The 20636-nt window shown below is 40.7% G+C and overlaps 3 protein-coding genes across 3 annotated transcripts; all 3 read right to left on the bottom strand.

Moving 5' to 3' along the window:
- Positions 1-111: 111 nt before the first annotated feature.
- On the bottom strand, positions 112-5222 carry LOC146717631 (neuronal acetylcholine receptor subunit alpha-9-II). The gene is made up of 6 exons (XM_085466147.1): positions 5162-5222; positions 4716-4861; positions 2801-2955; positions 2366-2546; positions 1668-2019; positions 112-884 (listed from the first exon to the last, which is right to left on the bottom strand). The coding sequence occupies exons 1-6, from the start codon at positions 5199-5201 to the stop codon at positions 112-114; spliced, it is 1647 nt and encodes a 548-aa protein (XP_085322273.1). The 5' UTR covers positions 5202-5222.
- A 1926-nt stretch (positions 5223-7148) lies between these two features.
- ube2ka (ubiquitin-conjugating enzyme E2Ka (UBC1 homolog, yeast)) lies at positions 7149-13325 on the bottom strand. Its single transcript, XM_085478649.1, has 7 exons — positions 12967-13325; positions 12291-12384; positions 12074-12132; positions 11871-11953; positions 11451-11550; positions 8659-8787; positions 7149-8559 (listed from the first exon to the last, which is right to left on the bottom strand). The coding sequence occupies exons 1-7, from the start codon at positions 13027-13029 to the stop codon at positions 8485-8487; spliced, it is 603 nt and encodes a 200-aa protein (XP_085334775.1). The 5' UTR covers positions 13030-13325; the 3' UTR covers positions 7149-8484.
- Positions 13326-14431: 1106 nt separating this feature from the next.
- On the bottom strand, positions 14432-20608 carry klb (klotho beta). The gene is made up of 6 exons (XM_085478581.1): positions 19704-20608; positions 18389-18902; positions 18012-18280; positions 17654-17910; positions 16553-17484; positions 14432-16166 (listed from the first exon to the last, which is right to left on the bottom strand). Exons 1-6 carry the CDS (start codon positions 20457-20459, stop codon positions 15745-15747), a joined length of 3150 nt encoding a protein of 1049 aa, XP_085334707.1. The 5' UTR covers positions 20460-20608; the 3' UTR covers positions 14432-15744.
- Positions 20609-20636: the final 28 nt, after the last annotated feature.

Genomic DNA, 20636 nt, shown 5'->3' with positions numbered 1-20636 from the left:
ACATATGTTTGATTGTCCCATTTGTTTAGAAAAAAAGGGAAAATAGTCCCAATTGACCTTCTGTATAAATATGCAAATTTTAAAAAAAAAATCTGTAGAACCACAGTTTGGTCATGGTGCCTTACCGATGATGAGGATGCTCATGAGGAAAACCATGATAAAGAAAATCCACATGAAGAATCTGTCCATGACCTTAGCTATCTTTTTCCATTCTGCCCCCTTGGCGCACGTGGCTCTCTGCTCTCTAAAACAGTTTGCTATGTACTCAACATTGCGCACTAGCTTAGTGTCCATACCAGCGAAGCCACTGCCATGGGTGCAGAAGACACAGGGGCCAAAGGTTACAGTGGGACCCTGAGGTAGAGGCTTTTTATCCTCAGGGCAGCAGGGAATCTTCTGGTCCTCAGAACAATACAGCACCTTATGGTCTTCTTTATAGTAGTCGTTTATCTGAATTTTACCATTAGAGCTTTCATACTTTCCGGGTTCAAAAGTAGATATGTGGGCGCTCTCATCTCTGGTGATGTGGTGCTGAACTCTTGGATATTGCTGCAGCTTGGAGCTCTGGGATCTGGGATACTTGTCGCTATGCCGGTCCTCTCGGCTACTTTGCCTACCAGGTTTACCATTTGAATGAATGTGAGTGTTGAACTGCTGGTGACGGACTTCATCCTGGGTGGAGCGAGAAGACGAAGACGAGGCAGAGGCACAGTTCTCACCCACTTCATAAACAAAACAAATCTTTGACATGTAGTCAATGATGAGGACTTTTGCCCAGTGTGGAACTGGTTTGGCCTCCACACCACAGAAGTGAATGTTCATGATGAAGATGGTGAGAGATGTGGAGGCTGTGACCATTGTCATAGTGGCGATATAGTACTTCCCTGTGTAACAGGAAGGAACAAAAAACAGATGGAAGACAAGTCCATGACCATTAACACACTGTAGGTACTAGAAGGTGGCCCGACATCATTATTAAACCCATGGATTAGCATTGGGATGTCACTCAAGTTCATATGCATATGAAAGCAGACGAGCAAATACTTTTTGTTCACATTTAAAAATTTCCAACTCCAGGTCAGATTATAGGGTGTGCTATAAATATTTGGACATGTTCGTCCTGTAACATATGGAATGTCATCTTCTCCAGCATGTACACCTGCCTCTCATTCAGTGTCTGCCCCTGTGACCCTTAAAGGTGTAACCTTGTGCTATGCTACATTGCTACATAGATAAATATGGCCCAAGTTTTAACAGTAAAATTCCTAAGGGTACCTTTAATTTGAAAACTAAAAACATACCAATGCATCACTAGATCATAGGTCATTTTTGGACCATGGTCAATGGTCAATGGTAACTTTATTGTCCCTGATGGGAAATTGATTCGCAGTATGTCAAAACAAACAACAAACATACAACCAACACATCACGTACACTCATTAAAAAAATACTATAATATAATATAAGCCTGATAAAACAACCTAGATATTCCATCGAAAAAAGTGCAATGTGCAATGGCAACAACACTTACAATTTAGTGTTGTTAATTATGCATGCCTGTACGATTTCTGGTATATTTTTTTTAATAATAGAGTGACAGAAACATAAACCATGCAACAAAAACAAGTTATTAAATATATTTCTAAAAAAAACCAAAACCTTCTTACCTATGAGAGGCACACTTTCTGAGGGCGGCATGCTCTCAGCCACCATGAGCTGGAACACCGTTAAAGCTAGAAGAACTGTCACCCCCAGGGAAACCTTTTCCCCAGAGTCTGCAGGCAGATAGAAGCCCAGAGGGGCCAAAAAGGAGATGAGGAAGCAGGGGAGGAGGAGGTTGAAGATGTAAAAGGAGGAGCGACGCTGCAGGAGTACTGTATAGGTGATGTCTGGATACGGGTCAGAGCAACAACCATACATTATGACATTCTTGGTGGCCGGCATTCCACGGCACTCCCACTCAACATTTTCCACAAAGTCTGACAGGTCACCGCTGTCCATGCCCATAATGATGTCTACCTGGAAATAGAGGGGAGGGACACATTTACTGAGAAAAACGTATGTATACGTATACACAGATGAATGATGACAAATACAATGAGCAATGTGTACCTGATCTACATGTCAAAAAGGTCAATCTCAGTTACTCTCTGATCTAACACAGAGGCCAGAGTCACAGCAAGAGCTGGGTCTTGTGTTATTTAACCATTTTAAGGGCCTGGTAAATTTAGGTGTCCCAGATTGCCACTATCCTGAAAGGAAATGTAAGCTACAGAGACTCAATATGGGTTTATCCTCCACAGCATGTTGTTCCATCTACATTTTGTTAAACAAGGTATGGTAGATGGGCAGTATTTCTCCAGACCTGGTTGCCATTGTAAGTCCAGGAACCAAAGGTGAGGTTACACTCCTGGCTGTCAAAGGGGAAGTAGGAGACGTCCACCACGCAGGAGCTTTTGGTGATGGCAGGAGCATCCCAGGTTATCTCCCCATTGTAGCGCAGCCTCACGTTGGTGTCCATGGGCCCAGAGAAATCATCATCAGCTCTAGAGGAGGAAAACAAGTTGAGACTAACTGGCAAGTCATGTGTGTGATTTGGTTAAACAGTGGTCAGATTCAGCGTCTTCTGTTGCTAATTGCTAGTATTTATAATCTCACAAGTAGTCTTTAAAGATAACCATGTAGTCTTTAAACATTGTGAATAAACGTTATATTGAATTATAATATAAGAGACATTAATGGCAGCAAGAAGATTTGTCCACATTCTGCATTCCTGGAAAATTCATCTATGTGAGCATACTTATTATACAGGACGAGGTCAGGCCTCCACACCAGGCTGCTAGGGATGTGGATCACATCCAGTCCATCATAATCCTCCTTATTCCACTTCAGGTAAGCGTCATGCCACGTCTGCCTAATCCACAGGTAGGCAATCAGCACCTGGTTCCTTTCATCCTACGGTCACAGTCATACTAGTCACAAAAAAGGACCTGCAAATGTATGCAAACACAAACTAGCATGCAACCGTTTTGGTGCCTCTGGGAGAATTTGTTTTTGATTACTTTAAGTGTGAAGATATTAAAAAAAAACACACACACACACACAATGATCCCTGCAGCTCATAATGCTAAATTAAATGTTATTGCACTGATCATTTCAATTTATAATTTATACTACATGAAAATAATAAGAAACTGACAGAAAAAAGAGGAACTGTGGTATTTGCCTCATTGACGTATATCACACCTTGCAGAAACTTTATTGCCAGCTTCTTCATTTAGAAATTCTCTATTATAGTTCCACATTGCTTAGAGCTCTGGGATATTTTTAGACCATGTGACATAGTGCATGCTTGCAATCTGCAAGAATGACATGACCACTGATGGTCATGTCATGGCAGTTGTGAAAAACACCAGCTACAGCTTGTTTTTCCTTTAGTAGTTTGTGGTGAGTTTTGAGGCCTGTTTATGGTTACCGTCCTCTGACAGGATATGGCCTTATTTTAGTTTTATATTTTTGACTCTTGCAGCGTGTGCATATTGCTGTCATATAACCCAAAGCCTAACATTAAATACTTCCTCTATTTTTCCATCAAAGATACCTTTGATAACTTTGAATTTCTCTCAGCATCTTCACTCGGATGCTTAGAAGAACTAATTGTTGATGAGTGGTTACAGTTACCAGTTAACACTAGACTCCCAATGTCAAATCCACAACTGCTAAAAACTTTTAAGGTCTATAAGAGGTTATGAATTTCTGCACATGCCTCAGTTACTGTGTCTTATAACTGTATATCTACACACAACAGACAGTAAGAAAAAAATCCCTCTTGATCTTCTCGGTTCACTGCTCATCAACACCAGGTGGACAAACACAAAGTCTCACAGTGGCTGAAATCCAGACCCGTCTGTCAATATCAGGTGGATGAGCACAGTACAGGAGGTTGGGGGAACACATAACCGCTTTGGTAACAGGACACTCCAGGGTGCACACACACTCATTTGCTGTCTGGCTCGCATCCGTTTCTTCCAAAGTATGACAGAGTGACGACAACAAATGCCCAGATATTATATGGAAACATTACATTCAGCAGCTGGTTTTGTGTCTTCAACTATGCACGCCCAAACCCACACTCACTCCACAGTGAATTAGCAATTCACTGTGGAGTGAGTGACGCAGCACTGAACCCAAACGGGAACCTGACCCAGCCGTGTAAGCCACCAGCCGGTCGACTTGTACAATAGGAGGTCATGGACAACGTTAAGAATAAAAGGTCTGTTCACCTCCATGTTTTCCTTCATGCTGGGCTCAGTGTCAAGTTAAAAAACTCAGTTCTTCGCATTTGCATGTTTTCTGCTAAATCGATGTCAGTTTTACTGCAGTGTGGCTAATGTATTGGCCAATACATTATATGCCAACTATTGACTGCACAGTAATGCTGTAAGCAGAACACGCTATTCGTGATTACCACATATTATTCAACATACATAAATCAGATGCTGATGCCCCGTTTGTGTGCATAAATCACCTTAACCGCTAAAACAGAAAGTGTATTTTTACGTTTCTGCAGCTAGACTATTTAAAAGAAATGCTATGACTCTCAGTGAGGTGTTTAATTTTAGTCGTGGACATAATTAACCTCTTCCATTTATAACTCGCCTTTAACCAGAATGCGTCGCACACGAACCAAGACTTGCTGATGAGAGAGCACGCACCATGTCTTTGATTTGAGAGAGGGTGACCTGCAGGGTGACGTTGAGGGCTCTGTCTGTGTCATCCACAGGCCGCAGGGCACTGGAGTAGTTCTCCATCAAATCATTCAGGAGTTTCTGGGCATAGTGACCCTGAGCAGAGTGAATCACTGAGAGGAGACACAAGTGGTCATCTGTCAACATACAGGAGGTTAAATTAGCTCCTTCTAGTCACAAATGATTGGTTTACTTTTTCTTGCCATTTGTTAAAACAATACATTTTAAGGCCACGTGAAGAAAATATTTTAAACTATTATAGGTGGTAAAAGTGCAAGCATTTGTGACTTTATACAGTTATGAAAAATAATGTAAACCTGAGTTAAATGATATAATCTAGTCTAATGAATTAAAAGCAAAATGGAGAGGTCTCTTTTTTTCCCCAAAGGAAGACAGGCTTAAGTTTGACTCACCTTTGGGAAGCAGCATCACCAGAAAGATTATTGGGAACATTGCTAGCAAGCCTCTTGGTAACTAATAACTCCAAAGAAGAAATTAAAGGTGGCCTCGACAAGTAATCTAACAGTTCTTGGTTTCATTCCTCAAGATCTACATGATGAGCATTCAACCCCAGTTGAACTCAGATGCAGATAGCAGCGAGCTGTTTCCTCTGGCCGTCTTTGCTGTAAGGCCAGCTCCTAATGTTTGGCAGGGGAGGCAGCATGTCTGCTGACTGAGACACGGAATAAAACTCCAGCTATCACATAGCAGCAGCAGATCAAGAGAAACAGGATGCCCACGAATCATCGCCTCGCCACACAAGGGGCTATTCGCCTGTGAAGTCAGGTGGGGTACTGGTCTGCTCCTGCAACATGCTGCTGTTATGTCAACGGAGGAAAGATGGGAATTTGAAATTCAGGGGATTGTAAATCTATCATTCAATCAAGCAAAGTACAGATTGGCAGCAAATCATTGAAATTAATGAAAGGCATAATGAAAAAGTGAGAAGTAGCATTTTTTCAACTGGAATCGACTTCATAAAAAATGAACATTTCATATCAGCTAAAGTAGAACCTAAAGTAGCAGGTTTTGTAAGGCCCAGGCTTTTAAATAGGAAAGGCATACTCATTTTAATTTAAACAATTATTTACAATACAAATATAAAAATACATTTTTCATCATTAATTAGAGAAAAATATGTATGTTTATTATAACACTCCTGAAATGCTTGTGATTGGGGTGCTGTTAGTGTGCATCTATTCCCCACAATTAACAAAGTGTCACCTTTCACTTTACAGCTGAGGGATTTCCTTTAGCTTCATATATCACACTGGTAATGTCTTATTGGAATTTGATGCAATATGGCCCTTTTCCAGAAAGATGGCAGCCACACAAAGCACAGCACAGGGCTTTTATACACCACGAAAAGAAACCCCTGCAGTTTCTGCTGAAAGTACATGCTCACAGTGGAAACACTACTCTTAACTCGCTGAAACACCGCGTCAGGATGTTAAAAGCTGTGCACTTTAGTTTTGCCATGATAAAATATTTAATAAGGCCTTTTGCTTCCCATGCACCTGAATATTACACCGATCATCATCTATGGCAGAACGACTGACAGAAAGTGATGCAGCTGCGGTGAAATCAGCTGCTTTGAACCCTTCAGGACTTTAATAAGGCAGCGAGTTACTTTATTTTGTGTCATTTTAATAACACAATGATTATCTCAGTGCCATTACCTGAGCCAGGAAGCTTACTATTTCGGTGTCACGTATTCAGATTAGAGCGGCTCCGTCGATTAGGGGATGTTATAAAAAGTTCCAGATGGTAGATGCGAGAGACACGTCAGCTTTTAATGAAAGGATAGAAAATGAGCTTTGGCTATTTAGGATGCCTGAGGCTGGTTTACTGTGCAGTGAAGGCTGTACAGTTAAATCTACAATATCCCCTTTGGATTACAATACAAATATCAGAGGTTGCTTTTTTCTTGTCTTTGTGGTGCAAATGTGCAGGCTGAAACAGCCCTCAGATTACTGCCAGGGTTTCTTGGATAGGTTCAACATGGCACAACATGGTACCAAGCAGGCCACCTGTTATCTGCACTATGAAAAAGAGGCTCTGAATATTATCAGAATTCCGGCATCCTTTTGCTCGTTGAAGATCTGACTGCACAGAAAATTTACCTTCTTGAGCAAGGACAAATGATCTATAATACTAATGCCCAAAACACTGAAAATTGAATTTCAGTATGGAACTTGAATCCCTGTAATTACATTTCTATTATATGACATTAGTATAGCAATTTTAGTGGCTCAGTCTAGTTTTTATTCAAATTCACACAAAGCAAAAGAAATGTTCAAAATGCCACAAATGATTGAAAAAAATCCCTTAAAACTGAACTTCACATTACTGTCAAGTGGTGTGCGTGAGAGAGGCAACACAGAAAGGACAGAGGGTGGATTAATTTACACAGACTTCAATATTTTATTTACAGATGAATCATTGACATTTTATCTGTTGGCCTAGGTAGGTTGATGCTATATTTTTCTATCATTTTGAACCATTTTTTTTATCCAGACTTGTGACAGGTTGTGTTACTGCTGAATGCGTTTATTTTCTCTCCATTTAAAAACAAGAATCAAAATGTATTCCTGTAGAAGTCATATCCAAATAAAACACAATTTTTTTCTTAAAAAAAAAAAATAAAAAATGTGGGGGTAAAGGAAGAAAGGAAGTAAGCCAAGTGAAGAACAGGTTGTGAGGACAGTAACTGAAGATTGCCTGGATTTTGGGTCAATTGCCAACAGCTTAAGAGGGTGAAACATGGCATGAAAATGAATATGGCTACTGTGTGAACACCTTTTGACACTTGATGAACTGATTTCTAGAACACGGAATAAGCTGATGCACGCATTCTGCATTTACTTTGTTGCATTTTGTGACTTTCCCCTCAATTTTATGTCCAATTAAAGCACTGTTATTGCCCTGAAAACTCCCACAATATAACAAATATGTCTATGATTGTAATTAGATACTTCCAGTAACTTATTCTCAAAATCCTAATATTACACCTAAAATTATAAATTCTCTGTTCAGCAATCTATGCTGTTAGAAATGACGCCAACATTACTAAGTTTTTATTTTGGGATAGTGAAGGGATTAAGGTATGGTTTGGAAACAGTGCAAGAAAGTTTTGACTGAGTCTCCAATTGAAAAGTTCAAAATCTCAGCTTAATCCTTGTCCAGAAAAAACAGCCCAAAAGTGCGTTAAATCAGGACCAGGTCCAAAAGAGCCCCTCCCCTAAATGGCTTGACTCTCTCCCACCAAAGTTTTCACAAATTAAAGTAAAATGCACTGCATAGGCAAGGATAAGCTGCTGTCAGCTGCTTCTTGCACAGAGCCAGTAAGAGCTGGGAGATTAGCGGATGTGGGCGGGGTCTTAAGTCTGGCATTTGCTTCAAAGGTGGTGAGGTGTGATTGAATTTCTGATTGTAGCTCTGAGTGGAATGTTGAATGAATTCAGAAACCAGAGATAAGAGCTCACAGAGCGGCTGATTGGAGTGTTGTACAGCAGATGGTGACGTGTGCAGATGAGAGATGAAACACAGAGGGGATAAAGGCGGGGCTGGAGAAGAGGGCGAGTGTAGATGTGAGGAGTCCACTTTAAAACAGAGGGTACATTAAGGGAAGAGACGCCTTCAGACAGTGGGAATTCGAGAGAGAGAGAGAGAGGATGTGTTTGGTAGGAAGGAGAGATTGGGATTAAGTGGAAGATGAAGGAGGTGCCAGAAGTACTCAGTTACTGAGCAGCAGCTCTGTCGCCGTCTCCACATCCCAGGATTTCGACGACAATGCCACTATTACTGCATTCTGCGGAGGAAAACAAAACCAGTCACACATGCTGATTTATTCTGCGAGAGTTTCACATCGCGATTCAAAGCAGGAGAGACAAGATTTCGAGACGCTTACTTTTTCAAAGCCCATGGCACAGAGTTTGTCTATTTTGCGTGTGTACTCCGGACTGGAGACGGGAGCGCCTGCGTAGACGTGAGACCAGAGTCTCGCTGTCTGTTTAAACATCTCTGGATTCTGCTTGTACTGCGCGGTAAAAACAAATGGAAAAAAACAGCTTTACATTTGAATTAAAATAATGCACACCACCCTCCATAACAGAAACTCTTGTATATAGGTCATCAATGCCAAGAGAAGAATTATCTAGATTTGAAACATTTAAAAAGCACCATGTTGGCATTGTGTTAAGAAATTAAATATTCAGTGTCACAATTAACATATATTTTGGGGCAAGTGCTATAGTCACTCTTCTGTACACAACAAATTACTAACATGATAATTCAGGGCCAGAGGAAGTGGTAGAGCTGTACTTTGCCAGGTAGCCAATTCTGCCAAGCGCTCCGTTTCCATGCTGTGTAGGCATTATTCAGCTGAAATTTAGAGTGTAGATTTCTCATCACTATAAACTATTAACAACGAAGCTGCTAAGTGAATAAGACATTAGACGCAGGTTCCTGTTAATACAATTTCTTTTCTTTCTTTTTTGGGGGGGGGGGGGGGGGGGGGGGGGGGGATTGGAAACTTTTGGTAATACCCAACAATGGTGAGGACATTTATCTCTTGCTCTCTAGAGGATCTGTATCAATACTTGCAAAAATGCATTTTCAGCATTTACCTCAAACAGCAAGAAAACAACTTCTCTTTGAAGCTAATCCAACTAACATGTAGAGGATTGTTGCTGGTGAGGAGAGCCAGGTCCCTAGCTATGAAGTTTCAGTTTCTAAAGTCGATTTAGGTTAGCAGAAGTATGATCAGGATGCTTGTCCTTTTAGGTGTGTGTACTGACAATCACCAAGTTATGTCTCCCAGGGCCACCAGCATAATCATTTGCCATCAGCTCTGCTTACTAGACTTCTTTCTCTGCCAGTTCCACTTCCTCAAAATTGAAAGTTAAGCACCTCTATCAAAATAGAAGCATTCAAGTATGCACCACAGTGCAAAGGTGAAGGAGGCAGGAATGTAGTCATGATGAAGCAGCGCAGTATGTCACGCTTTTTTCAAGCAATACAATAATTCTAATCTCATGAATAAAATCGGAAAAAAAAACAAAAAACAAAACAAGACCACAAACTTCACGTCTGGTGAATGTTAAAACATGATTATTATTGAAATCGTTTGATGCAATTGTGGCTGGTAGATGGGTCGGGTAATAAAATACATATAGGGAGCGCATTCATATCCCTTTAACGCGCTTTGACGAGTCACCTATCCCACATGGTAATATGATTCTTTAAAGTTTACCCAGATGCACTTTAGAAGTTTTCTTTAGTCATAAACAATTTCAGGGAACTGATACTTCCGTTACTGTACATCACAGAAATTAATCTTTGCCATTGAAACTGGTGTACTATAAGAGACGATCAACTTTGAAACGCTTTTTAGTGTAAACTTAAAAAAGAAAAACTCACTGTTGTGATATACATATCAAAAACGTTTATACCACTCCTCTTATTTAACCTCATTTCATTACTTTGTTTCTCATTGGAGTGCATTTTGTTCACCAAAGGATAAATTAACTGTACAAGTGATTAGTAACAGTAGGTTTAGTAATGTGCTCAGAGTAGGATTGCATTTGTTAACTAGAAAAGCTATTAACTATAAAACTGGAATAGCTGGTGAAGGAACATACCTTCCAAAGATTATAGGCTGGATGCCATTGCTACACTGATTACTAGAAAATGAAATCTTTTAAAATAAAAAGACAAGACACTGCCCACTAACCTCTCACAGGATCGCAGGATAATGCATTTCCTACACTTAAAAAATAACTGCGATCAACTTTGAAGGGATCAACTGCCAAGTTTTACAGGGTTTGGCTGCTATTTTCCGTGTATGGGAAGAATAAAAGTATTTGATACAAAGCCAAAATAATGTAAAGTCCAAGGGCTTGGGAGGCCTTTTTTCCCCTCCTTTTCTCTAAAAAATCCCAGTAAATTACAGAGTATTAGGGCCACATTAAGAAAATACCATTTTGAGAAAAAACAAAGCCTATATGTGGAGATTAGAGCATGGCTGCTATACCCTCTACAAGGTGGATTAGAGAGTTAGTGAAATCATATTACAGAATCAGTTACACAAAATTTTATTTCAGCACATAAACAAAAAGAAATCTGCACATTTTGACTTTTTCTGGATACAATTTCATTTCTTCTTAAAATTTTGACTGTATTCCCAAAATGATCATGTTTTATAATACTCTGTTTTTGGTAGCAAACTTTATTTACTATGACAACCAAAAAAGAAACTAAACCTACATGCAGTATTGGTATACCACTGAACATTGCTCAACCAGTAAGAAAACACCAAACTGTGTCTTTGAGGGAAGAATCCAGGGCTTCAAACTGTAAAGCTAACACAAGTGGCTAAAAACAAAACTGATATATTCTGAACACACTCTCCACTGCAAGTGATCAGAAGGTGCAGAATCAACCAGGCCTCAAAGTACGTAGCTAAATAGTTAAATAGAACGCTACAAAATTACACAATGACCCCACATTTTTTCAATTTTCAGTATAAATAACATACTGCATATATATCAGCCAAATTACAGCAATACTGTAGTACTGTTAGTCACTATGAGGCACGTCTGTAGTATGGTATACATGTGAATACATATTTAGTAACAATTGCTAGTAGAGATGCATCATGTTCAAGCAGGAAAAGAAGTGAAAACATAAATACACACCCACCTGATTAGCTACCACAGCATCCTGTGGATCATCTGGTTCTGCGGCTGCCAGTAAGGCTTGTAATGACAAGAGAACTGTCCTCAGTGTCATAGCTGCCGCCCTGAAATGACATGCACGCAGTTTTTAAAGCAACCACTATTCATAGTACCTATACACCGTGGCCTCTGACACTTGCAAGTTTTCTTAGAAGGCCTAAATATTATGACTAAAAAAAAAATGCATTAAACAATCTTTTATTTAATCCTATTTATATCTAGTCATTTTCCCTAAATTACCATCCAAAAGCTTTGTGCTAATTTCAACTGTTGATCATGTAGGCATTAGAAGCAACCTGCAGTTGGCCTTAAATTTCACAAAATATTTCATAATGGATGTCTGACAGATGAAGAATGTCAAGAATCTTGGAGCACATTTACTCACCACTGGTCTTTAAGAATGTCCAGACATATTGCACCTGTGACTGAGCTGATATTGGGATGCCAGATCTTCGTGATAAACCGAACCTGAGATGAGAAAAACGCAGAAGAAAAGCATTGCTGGATTCTTACAGTAAATGAGAACTTCTGAGGGGAATACTTTCAAGAGTATTTCATACTGTATGAGAAGGAGACATTGAGCCCTACCTTGGGTGGATTGAATGGATACGTCTCTGGGATTTTAATTTCTAGTTGATATCTACCTCCTGGAAGAAAATATGGGGATATCATACAGAACAATTCAAGCATTTAAAGAGTTTGGCAGACTTCAGGATCAACCTTTTCTCAGTGATGATAAATATCACAAAAGTTATGCAACCATGTATTCACGAGAGCCGAGAGCGTGTCCCCCAAAGCTCCTCACCTTCATATGGCGTGTCAGGTGGCCCTGCTATCTCTCCTTTAAGTTCTGTGAAGTTTTCGTCCACCAGGTCCACCTTTATCTGGTTTTTGCTAGTCTGAAAGGTGGAAAACCAAATGTGCGTTATGGCTTAAGTAGAAAAGGAAAACGCAAGGTGTTAAGTCACCAAATATAAAACAAGACTATGCAGCACAAGTTAACACCCCCCACAGGCGTTAACTAAAGTTGATCAACTTGTTGCGCAAATCCTTTGGATTTAGGTTTGATATACACACTAATCTAAATAGGGAAGAGCTTGTACAGGGTAAATGTGCAAAGAACACCTTCAATAAAACATGCGGACACCACCTTACACTCTTTGCTATGGCTATCCCGATTAGCTTTACCATCACAGAAGGCATGGTAAGCTACCGAGTACTGCTAGCAACAAGAAGTTGTGGATGATTTAATGCGGTCATGCTTCCAAATTGGAGCAAAAGTTAATTTCTTGGCTTTATCTTCCACGCTGTGGTGTATTAATAACTATCGGCGAGGCTGCTAGCTCAAGCTAGCAGTTCGGTGATTAGCAGTCTGACAGCTGAGCCAGCGACGCGTCACTCTCATTCAGCCCCCGCAGTCACGGAAAGAGGAAAGAAAAGAATTAAAGCCACAGCTTCGAGTGGCAAACATGACAACCCACCTCTTCACTTTTAAGCACTTCCTTGAATTCCCGTTTTATCCTCTGAACTGCGATGTTAGCCATGGCTCACCCGTGTTCCCGTCCGGCTTGGGCCTCGTCGCCGTCCGACCTGACTAACGTAAGCTAAAGCTAGCTTGCTCTGCCTACAGTACCTTTGCACGTTTTAAATACACTCTGAAAAATAACAACAGGAAGGCTGCTGGCCGCCGAGCGCCGTCAGTCCTCGCTATTTATACAAAGTTATAATTCGCCAAAATGTCTCAACGTCTGTCTGTCATCTCAAATGTATAAGAACACAATGGTTGGGGCTACTGAAAACATTTTAATACCAAACTGCATGCAGTCTGGAGGAGAGGGGTCATGTGATCAGTATTGCCATCCCGAATCCCTTCTGCTATTGGTTCATCGGCTTACAATGAATATATTAGGGTGTCCGTGGGGGGCATGCATTTACGGTTACATTTAATCAGTAAAATGTGATAACTTCCTTTTAGTCAAAATTGACAACTCTGCTGTTGATAACTATTACTGTTAAAGCACCACATGCAGTATGAAAACTGCCTCTAACACATTACAGAAATGAGGAGGTGTTTTCATCTGATGATCAGAGCAAAGCTCTTATGCATTTTGGCGACACAAACATATGCGTAGAAAAAGTGTAGAAAGAATAAAAAACAAAAATGAAACAACTAAAAGGCCACTGTGGCCATTCAGATGTGATCCTGCTTAGCTGTATTCTAATTCTGCTTTTAGAGTTAGTGGGAAGAAATCCTAAGGATATCAAATTGTGTCAGGAATTAGAATCTCTTAACATTTGGCTTGAGGAAAATAAGCTGTCACTTCATCTGAGGAAGACCGAAAATATTCTTTTTACTAATAACTCAAAACTTAACAAAGTTATAAACCAATCAGTCAAATGTAACTTGTTTGAAATGAGCCCAACGAATAGTCCAAAGTACCTAGGACCATAATTTATCAGAAACAAGATCGTTACATCTTTTATTTTTTTTAAAAAAGAAGTGATTTTTATATAGGAACATTAAAAAAATATATGTTTATTAATGAGAAGGAAAATGCTATGCTCCGTTTTGGTCAAATCGGACTTTCATTATATCTTCAGAAAAGAGTCAAAACCCAGTTAAAATCAGATCAAAATTAACTACTATGTTATAGTCTTAAATATCTGCATCAGCAAACCTTTACAGACTAACATGGCTAAATGCTGTAATCAGGGTGGAATACTTATCTTTAATCTTCATGTATAATATTGTATATGTATGTATATATATAATAACACCAAAAGTACCCCACTGTGCTTTTGTGACTTTTTTGTCAGTTAAACTGCGCTGTGCAGCAATCAGACACAAACCCCATTCTGTAGCCACACTGCTTTATCACAGGACACACATGAGAAATATGCATGTTTTTTTAAACAAATAACAGAGAAGTGTTTCATAGTGTTTCATCATACCTGCAAACAGTCACACTAGGGGGCATCATTGCCCCATGAACATCCAGTCTATGAAAAAAACATGTTATAATAAATGCCTTTGTTGTCTTATGAAAAGAAAGCCACTTTTATAAAACTGATTGGTGATTTGAGATCATGTTTTTATTAGATTTTATTGTTATGAGATGTTTTGCACTGGTATGTTTTCTCATATTTGTTTATTATAAAACATAGAGCTGACGTAATCACTTACGTAAGGTTATAAAAAACTCACACATGCCCTAGCTTCTCACTGCAACAGTCATTAAATCTGTTGCCATTTTACAGTCTTTTAAATATGTAGAAACAATAAAACAAAATAGCTTCACAAAAACAATTCTGAAAATATTGGGATGTTGTGTAAAATGTAAATAAAAACAGAATGCAATGATTTGGCAATATCCGACATTTAAACTGAGACACTTTACAATTTTGTGAAAATGCAACAAGTCCCAAAAAGTTGGGAGAGTGACAACAAAAGGCCGGAAAAATAAGTGGTACCACTAAGAAACAGGTAGAGAAACATGATACAACTGTTTAACTTCATTGGCAACAGTTAAGTAACATGACTGGATATAAAAAGAACATCTTAAAGTGGCAGTTTCTCAGAAGTAAAAATGGGTAGAAGTTCACCACTCTGGAAAAGAACTGTGATTACAAATTGTGGCACAATTTCAGAATATTTTTCCTCAAGGTAAAATACAGAAAGTTTTGAATATCTACTGATCTATACTACATATCATCAAAAGATTCAGAAAATTTGGAGAAATCCCTATGTGCAAGAGACAAGACCCGTGATCTTCACATATCCAATAGTATCGTATTGTTGTCAGCTCTCAGTTTAAAAAGCCTGCATCTCATATGGTATGAAAGTGTATTAGTGCGTATGGAAAAGTACCATCAAACAAGAAAGGTATATACAGTTTTATGGCAACATATGATCCCGTCCAGATGACGTCAGGCCTTGCATATTTCAGCAAGACAATGCTATATCAGACATGAATGGGACAATATTCCTCTCCTAAATGATGAACAGCTGGTCTTCTCGATTTCTAGATCTTAATGGACTGTTAAATATTTAATATATTTCCTGTGCTCTGCTGTGAATAAAACTTATGAGATTTGCAAATCATTGCATTCTGCTTTTATTTACATTTTACACAACTAATCACACATTCGTCACATGAGCAGAAACAGACACAAATGGAGCGTACACAAGTCGTTGCCCTTCCCAGTCAGTGAGCCACAGGGTTTTTTATGACACACGAATGAGTCAGTCTTTCCTAGTGTTATCGCTTTACACCAGGTGGACACAAACACACTCCTTCCTTTCTTCTCCTCCTGCTCAACCCAACTTTCGCTTTTCCTCTGCCATGTCTTTGGTTTCTTTTGGTGACTATGACAAAAACCACTAGCGCTGCCAGCATTGCAGCTGTTATTAGGAGGCACCCCCCAAAAACCAGCATTGCTTTGTTTGTGAACATCCATGCGCATATAGAGCAAGGCTCATGCAGCTCGCTAAACCTGCAGGGCTGCACTGAGTCATTGTTAGGGGATCCGCTGAGAGCAATGATTTCTCTGTACACATTAATGGAGGCTTTGGCTTTGGATTGGTGTTGGGCTGAGGTGAAGAGGCCATACTGCGGTACGTGTCGATCTTGGAGTTTCCACACGTAGAAGCCGTGCAAGTTGACTCCATCAAGATGGTAAGCTGCAAAGAAATAGAAATATAACAACAGAAAAGTAAGATGAATACTTTATCTAAAAAACACGGCTTTTATTGTGTTAGAAAACTACACTGCTTCCATGTGCAAATACAGGTGAGTCATAAAGGGCAGTGCCATAAAGGGCAATATGGCCTTTATGGCACTGTTTGTCCTCGTCCCTCGTTTCTGCTTTTATGGTTTTCATGGTTTCTCAGTATATAAAGCTTTTTATAGTAGGAAGCAATAAGGTCATTAAGCCTGTATCACATGTGGAACTGTATCTCTGTCTCAACATCCTGAACACTGCAGACTCTATTTTGATTCTTGCCAAATATTGTTACACAACACATCCTGGACTGAGGTAGAAAATTGTCTAAAATGTTTGCCCTACCTTTGAGTGCCTCCTGCAGGTAACTCCTTAGGTAGTGTTGCCGGAGTTTATCCTCAACAGGAGCCTGATCGTCAATCCCACTCCCGGTGACAATGATAGGTATAGCTCCATCATACCTCTGGCTAATCCACTTTAGCATCTTACGCAAGCCCCACGGCACAATAGCTTGCCGCAGGCTAGAAGAGGGCCATGTTGGATCAGAAAGAATCAGACAGTCATGATCAGGAGGTGGTTTCTGCTGAAAACTGTCCTGTGTGTGGGAACGCGGGGAGACCAAACGGGTAGTAAAATGGTTTAGTGCGATAAAACTCAAGGCCCCTCTCAGTTCCTCTCTCTCAGTCTCAGTAAAATTAGGAAGAGGAGATCCAGGAAGGCCCATTACTCGAGCTCTCTCTTCTAGATACGTTCTCATTTCTTGTGGGTAGTCCCCCATGTTGTGCTTCTCCTCACGTCTAGTCCCCAACAATGGGTCTAAGAAGCGACCAAGTTCAAACAGAAGGAATCTTTCAGCTGCCACTGTGTGTGACTCCAGGAAGGGGTTAGCAGGTTTGGCCCAGTCAGCATGTAGTGCTAACGATACCAGTCCTTGCTGTTGACTGTAATGTTCCTTCTCATATAACCTCCAGGCTTTTGCATGAGCCAGAAGAAGGTTATGAGCTGCCAGATGCTTGTCTTCCCCACTCGAATAAACGTCTACAAGTCTGTTTGGCTCATTAATAGTGATCCAGTTCTGAACCCAGGGACCCAGCTCCTGGTAACAAAGTGCTGCATATTCCTGAAAAGCGTTCACTGTGCTGTAATTGAGCCAACCACCTGAGGCATGCAGCGGCACAGGTAAACCCAGATTTGGAGATCGGTGTGTTGGGTAATAAATAACCACAAGAGCCTCGAGATCCCGCTTCTTGAGTTCGGTCACGATACAGCGGTAGTATCTTTGTAAAAGTAAAGAGTGTAGACACAGAGAGACTGATTCAGGCAAAGTAAGTGCGTATGAACTCGAAATTGCTCTGTCAATAACCGGGGTGTGACTCAGGTAAAGTTACAGGTATAACATGAATTGTGTTATTTGAATTGTCACTGTGTGTGTGTGCGCATCTTTACCTCAGAGCTTCTGTGTTTACATTAGAGAGGTCTCCTTGGGGTAAAATCAGAGACCAGTTTAGAGCGAAGCGATAGTGAGATGCCCTTGTCGATTCCAGCAGGTTAAGATGATCACGGATAGCCAAATAGTCTGTGCACTGTGCTCGCCTGGTCTGGAGCTTCACCCCTGGGACCTGATGCAACGATCCGTCACCTGTCAAGTTCCAACTGTACAAATGAGGGTCAGTAAACTGTGGGGAGAAAGGGTAGAAGTTGACCTACAAAAACAAAACAAAACAATACAATTAAAATGTGTTCTTTAGGCGTCCGGAGCATTATTGAACATCTTCCCTAGCTGATAATCATAAAGTCATGTTACCTGTAAAGTGGAGTCTGCAATACCCCAGTGAAAGTTGCAGGGGAAATAGCCTTTCACCTCTTGCGAGGTTTCATCACTTGGGAAGCCATTATCATTAACTATTTCTCTGTAGTACTGAGCGGTGCTCTTGGGGCTCCTAGTTCTGTTTGGTTGGCTGAAGTCCACATAAAAAAGGCCTCGTCTAATACTATACCCATAATTCCACTCAAATCCATCCACTAAAGACCAGGCCATGTATCCAAACACCCGTACACCGTCAAGGTTAATGGCTATGAAAGAAAACAAAGTAATAATAGAGTAAGATAGACAAATGTTTGTGTCTCAATGACTTTATTGTCTAACTCATATTTATTTGTTCTTCCCAGCGTTCTGCTTACCTCGCAAGACTTGGTTGATAAAGCTTTTCATCAGATAGATGCCCACTGTGTCTTCCTTTCCTACAGTGGCTTCAGAGAACCAGCCTCCCTCAGCTACTAAGACACTTGGATTCCCATATTCCAACTTTATCCAGCCCAGGAGTCGTCTTAGGTCTGGAGTCACCGTCTGCCCGTAGCTGATTACACTCTGCCCCAAACGGAGGTTGTTAGGCCCAAAGGATAGGGCGAAAAAGTCAGCTGTCTTCTGCACCCAGAGCTTCTCTTCAGGGGTGAATGCTGGCAGAAGAGCCCCAAGCTTGGTTTTTAAAGAGACTGGGTAGTCCCCATCACCAAAGATGGGACTGGCAAACCAGCCCAGTGCTGCCTCTATTGACTCCTGACAGAGCTCAGCACTTGCATCAATGGCTTTGCCTCTTTGAGGTTCCACCCAGTGGGAGCCCAAAACAATGGACACTTTACCCTTCTGAGTTGTGCGGAAGTTGGCGTTGTAGGCATGCCATGCTTTAGCGTGAGCCTGGAAATAACAGCAGACACATTAGTATGATGTTTTTAGTTTTGTTGTTTTTTTTCCTGAACATATTCACTGTAAAATAAACTTATTTGACTCAGCAAAATTTACTGTGTCTCTATGAAAAGCACAGGTATACATAACATAGTTAATTCTGGATAAGGAGAGGGAAAATGAGAGATAAGAGAGTAATTATGAAAACAATTACATATAAATGGTTATTTTATTTGAATTTTTTTTGGTTTTGTTTGCTCACTGGGCGCTGCAGGTACACCATCTGTGCTTCTTTGCGTAAACTGAAAGTGATTATTAATGAGGCATGTCTCCCCGACTTCCTGACACACACCATTTTTCTCCAGTAGACAAGTGCTGATGTGGTGGACTTTGACCGCAGTGTCTCTTTAACTGTCGTGTTTATCACAAGCCAATCAATATAAATAAAATTGACGAGTCATCAAGGAGATAAAACAAAAAAACAAAACAAAGCAAGCAGCCAGGTTTTGCACTTGTTTGCACTAGTTTTATACGCCCTGACCAATTTGATTGTATTAAAATGAAATATCAGGGCTTTCTTGCTTCACTGTCCTCTGACCTAAAATCACTCGAGCAATATACAGATTCACTGTCTATCGTAAAATGATAAAGCTGTGAGAGTTCAAAGTTTACACAGTTTGTGTATGTGTGTAACTGGAGATATTCTTCATATCGCTGGCGTTGCAACCAAAACAGATGAGGAACACGAAGAGTAAAAATTACATACTTGTGAGAAATTTGACAAAATCTGCTAGGTCCCCATGTGTAACTGACCTTTATCAGATTGTGTGCCACAGTAAGAGAGGTGGCAGGTCCCCCTTTTTCTCCAGGAGCATGGACTCCTGTCCCGTATCCCTGTACAGCCACCAGGTAGGGATTATGCATTGTGAGCCAATACCTAACACGACTCCCAAAAGTGTGGAAACAAAAAGTAGCATACTCCTCGAAAAGTTCCACCACAGTTTCGTTCTTCCAGCCTCCATAATCCTCTTGCAGCACCTGTGGCAGGTCCCAGTGATGGAGAGTGACGATGGGCTCAATTTTCTTTTCCAGAAGCCTCTCTATGAGGTAGCTGTAATGCTTCACAGAGGCAGTATTGGGCTGACCTCTGGCATTTCCATCAGGAAAGAGTCTGGGCCAGGAGAGAGAAAAAGAGTATGACCTTACACCTAGATACTCCAATGCTTTCACATCTTCTTCCCATCTGTTGTAGCTGTCACTTGCCACATTGGCAGCCTCTCTGTCCAAGCTGCCACTGACAGAGGAGTGGGTGAAACTGTCCCAAATTGAGGCACCTTTCCCATTCTGGTTCCAGGCTCCTTCTGTCTGGAAAGCAGAAGTTCCAGAGCCCCAGAGGAAGCCTAGAGGGAAGGTGTCATGTAGAAAAGATTGCCCTTTGAGTGTGGGATCCGGTTTGGGCTGCTGCCAAATATCCCTGCCCTTCCCAAGAGAGCAGGTTGCCTTGTTCCAAGAATATAAGGAAAACAGGAGAGAAGACAAGAGGAAGTGACATTTGGGCTGGTTCAGCATACTGAAGGTTTCTACCTTGATTCCAAAATCCACCTTAATGAGACAGCTGATGTCAGTCCGTCAGCGCACGTTTGAAAATAATGCATTCCTTTATGACCGATAAGAGATCCATAATGTGGGTGAAGAAGAGGCTGAAGTGATCAAAGCGAGCAGAGTGGAACATTTGAAGCTTCGAGG

This window comes from Copadichromis virginalis, linkage group LG2, assembly GCF_057382275.1.
Source record: "Copadichromis virginalis isolate Kocher_CV1m ecotype Utaka linkage group LG2, C_Virginalis_male_GT1.1, whole genome shotgun sequence".
NCBI classification, from domain to species: Eukaryota; Metazoa; Chordata; class Actinopteri; order Cichliformes; family Cichlidae; genus Copadichromis; species Copadichromis virginalis.
The sequence above is the reverse complement of the archived record's forward strand: the minus strand, read 5'-3'. Positions and strand labels throughout refer to the sequence as shown.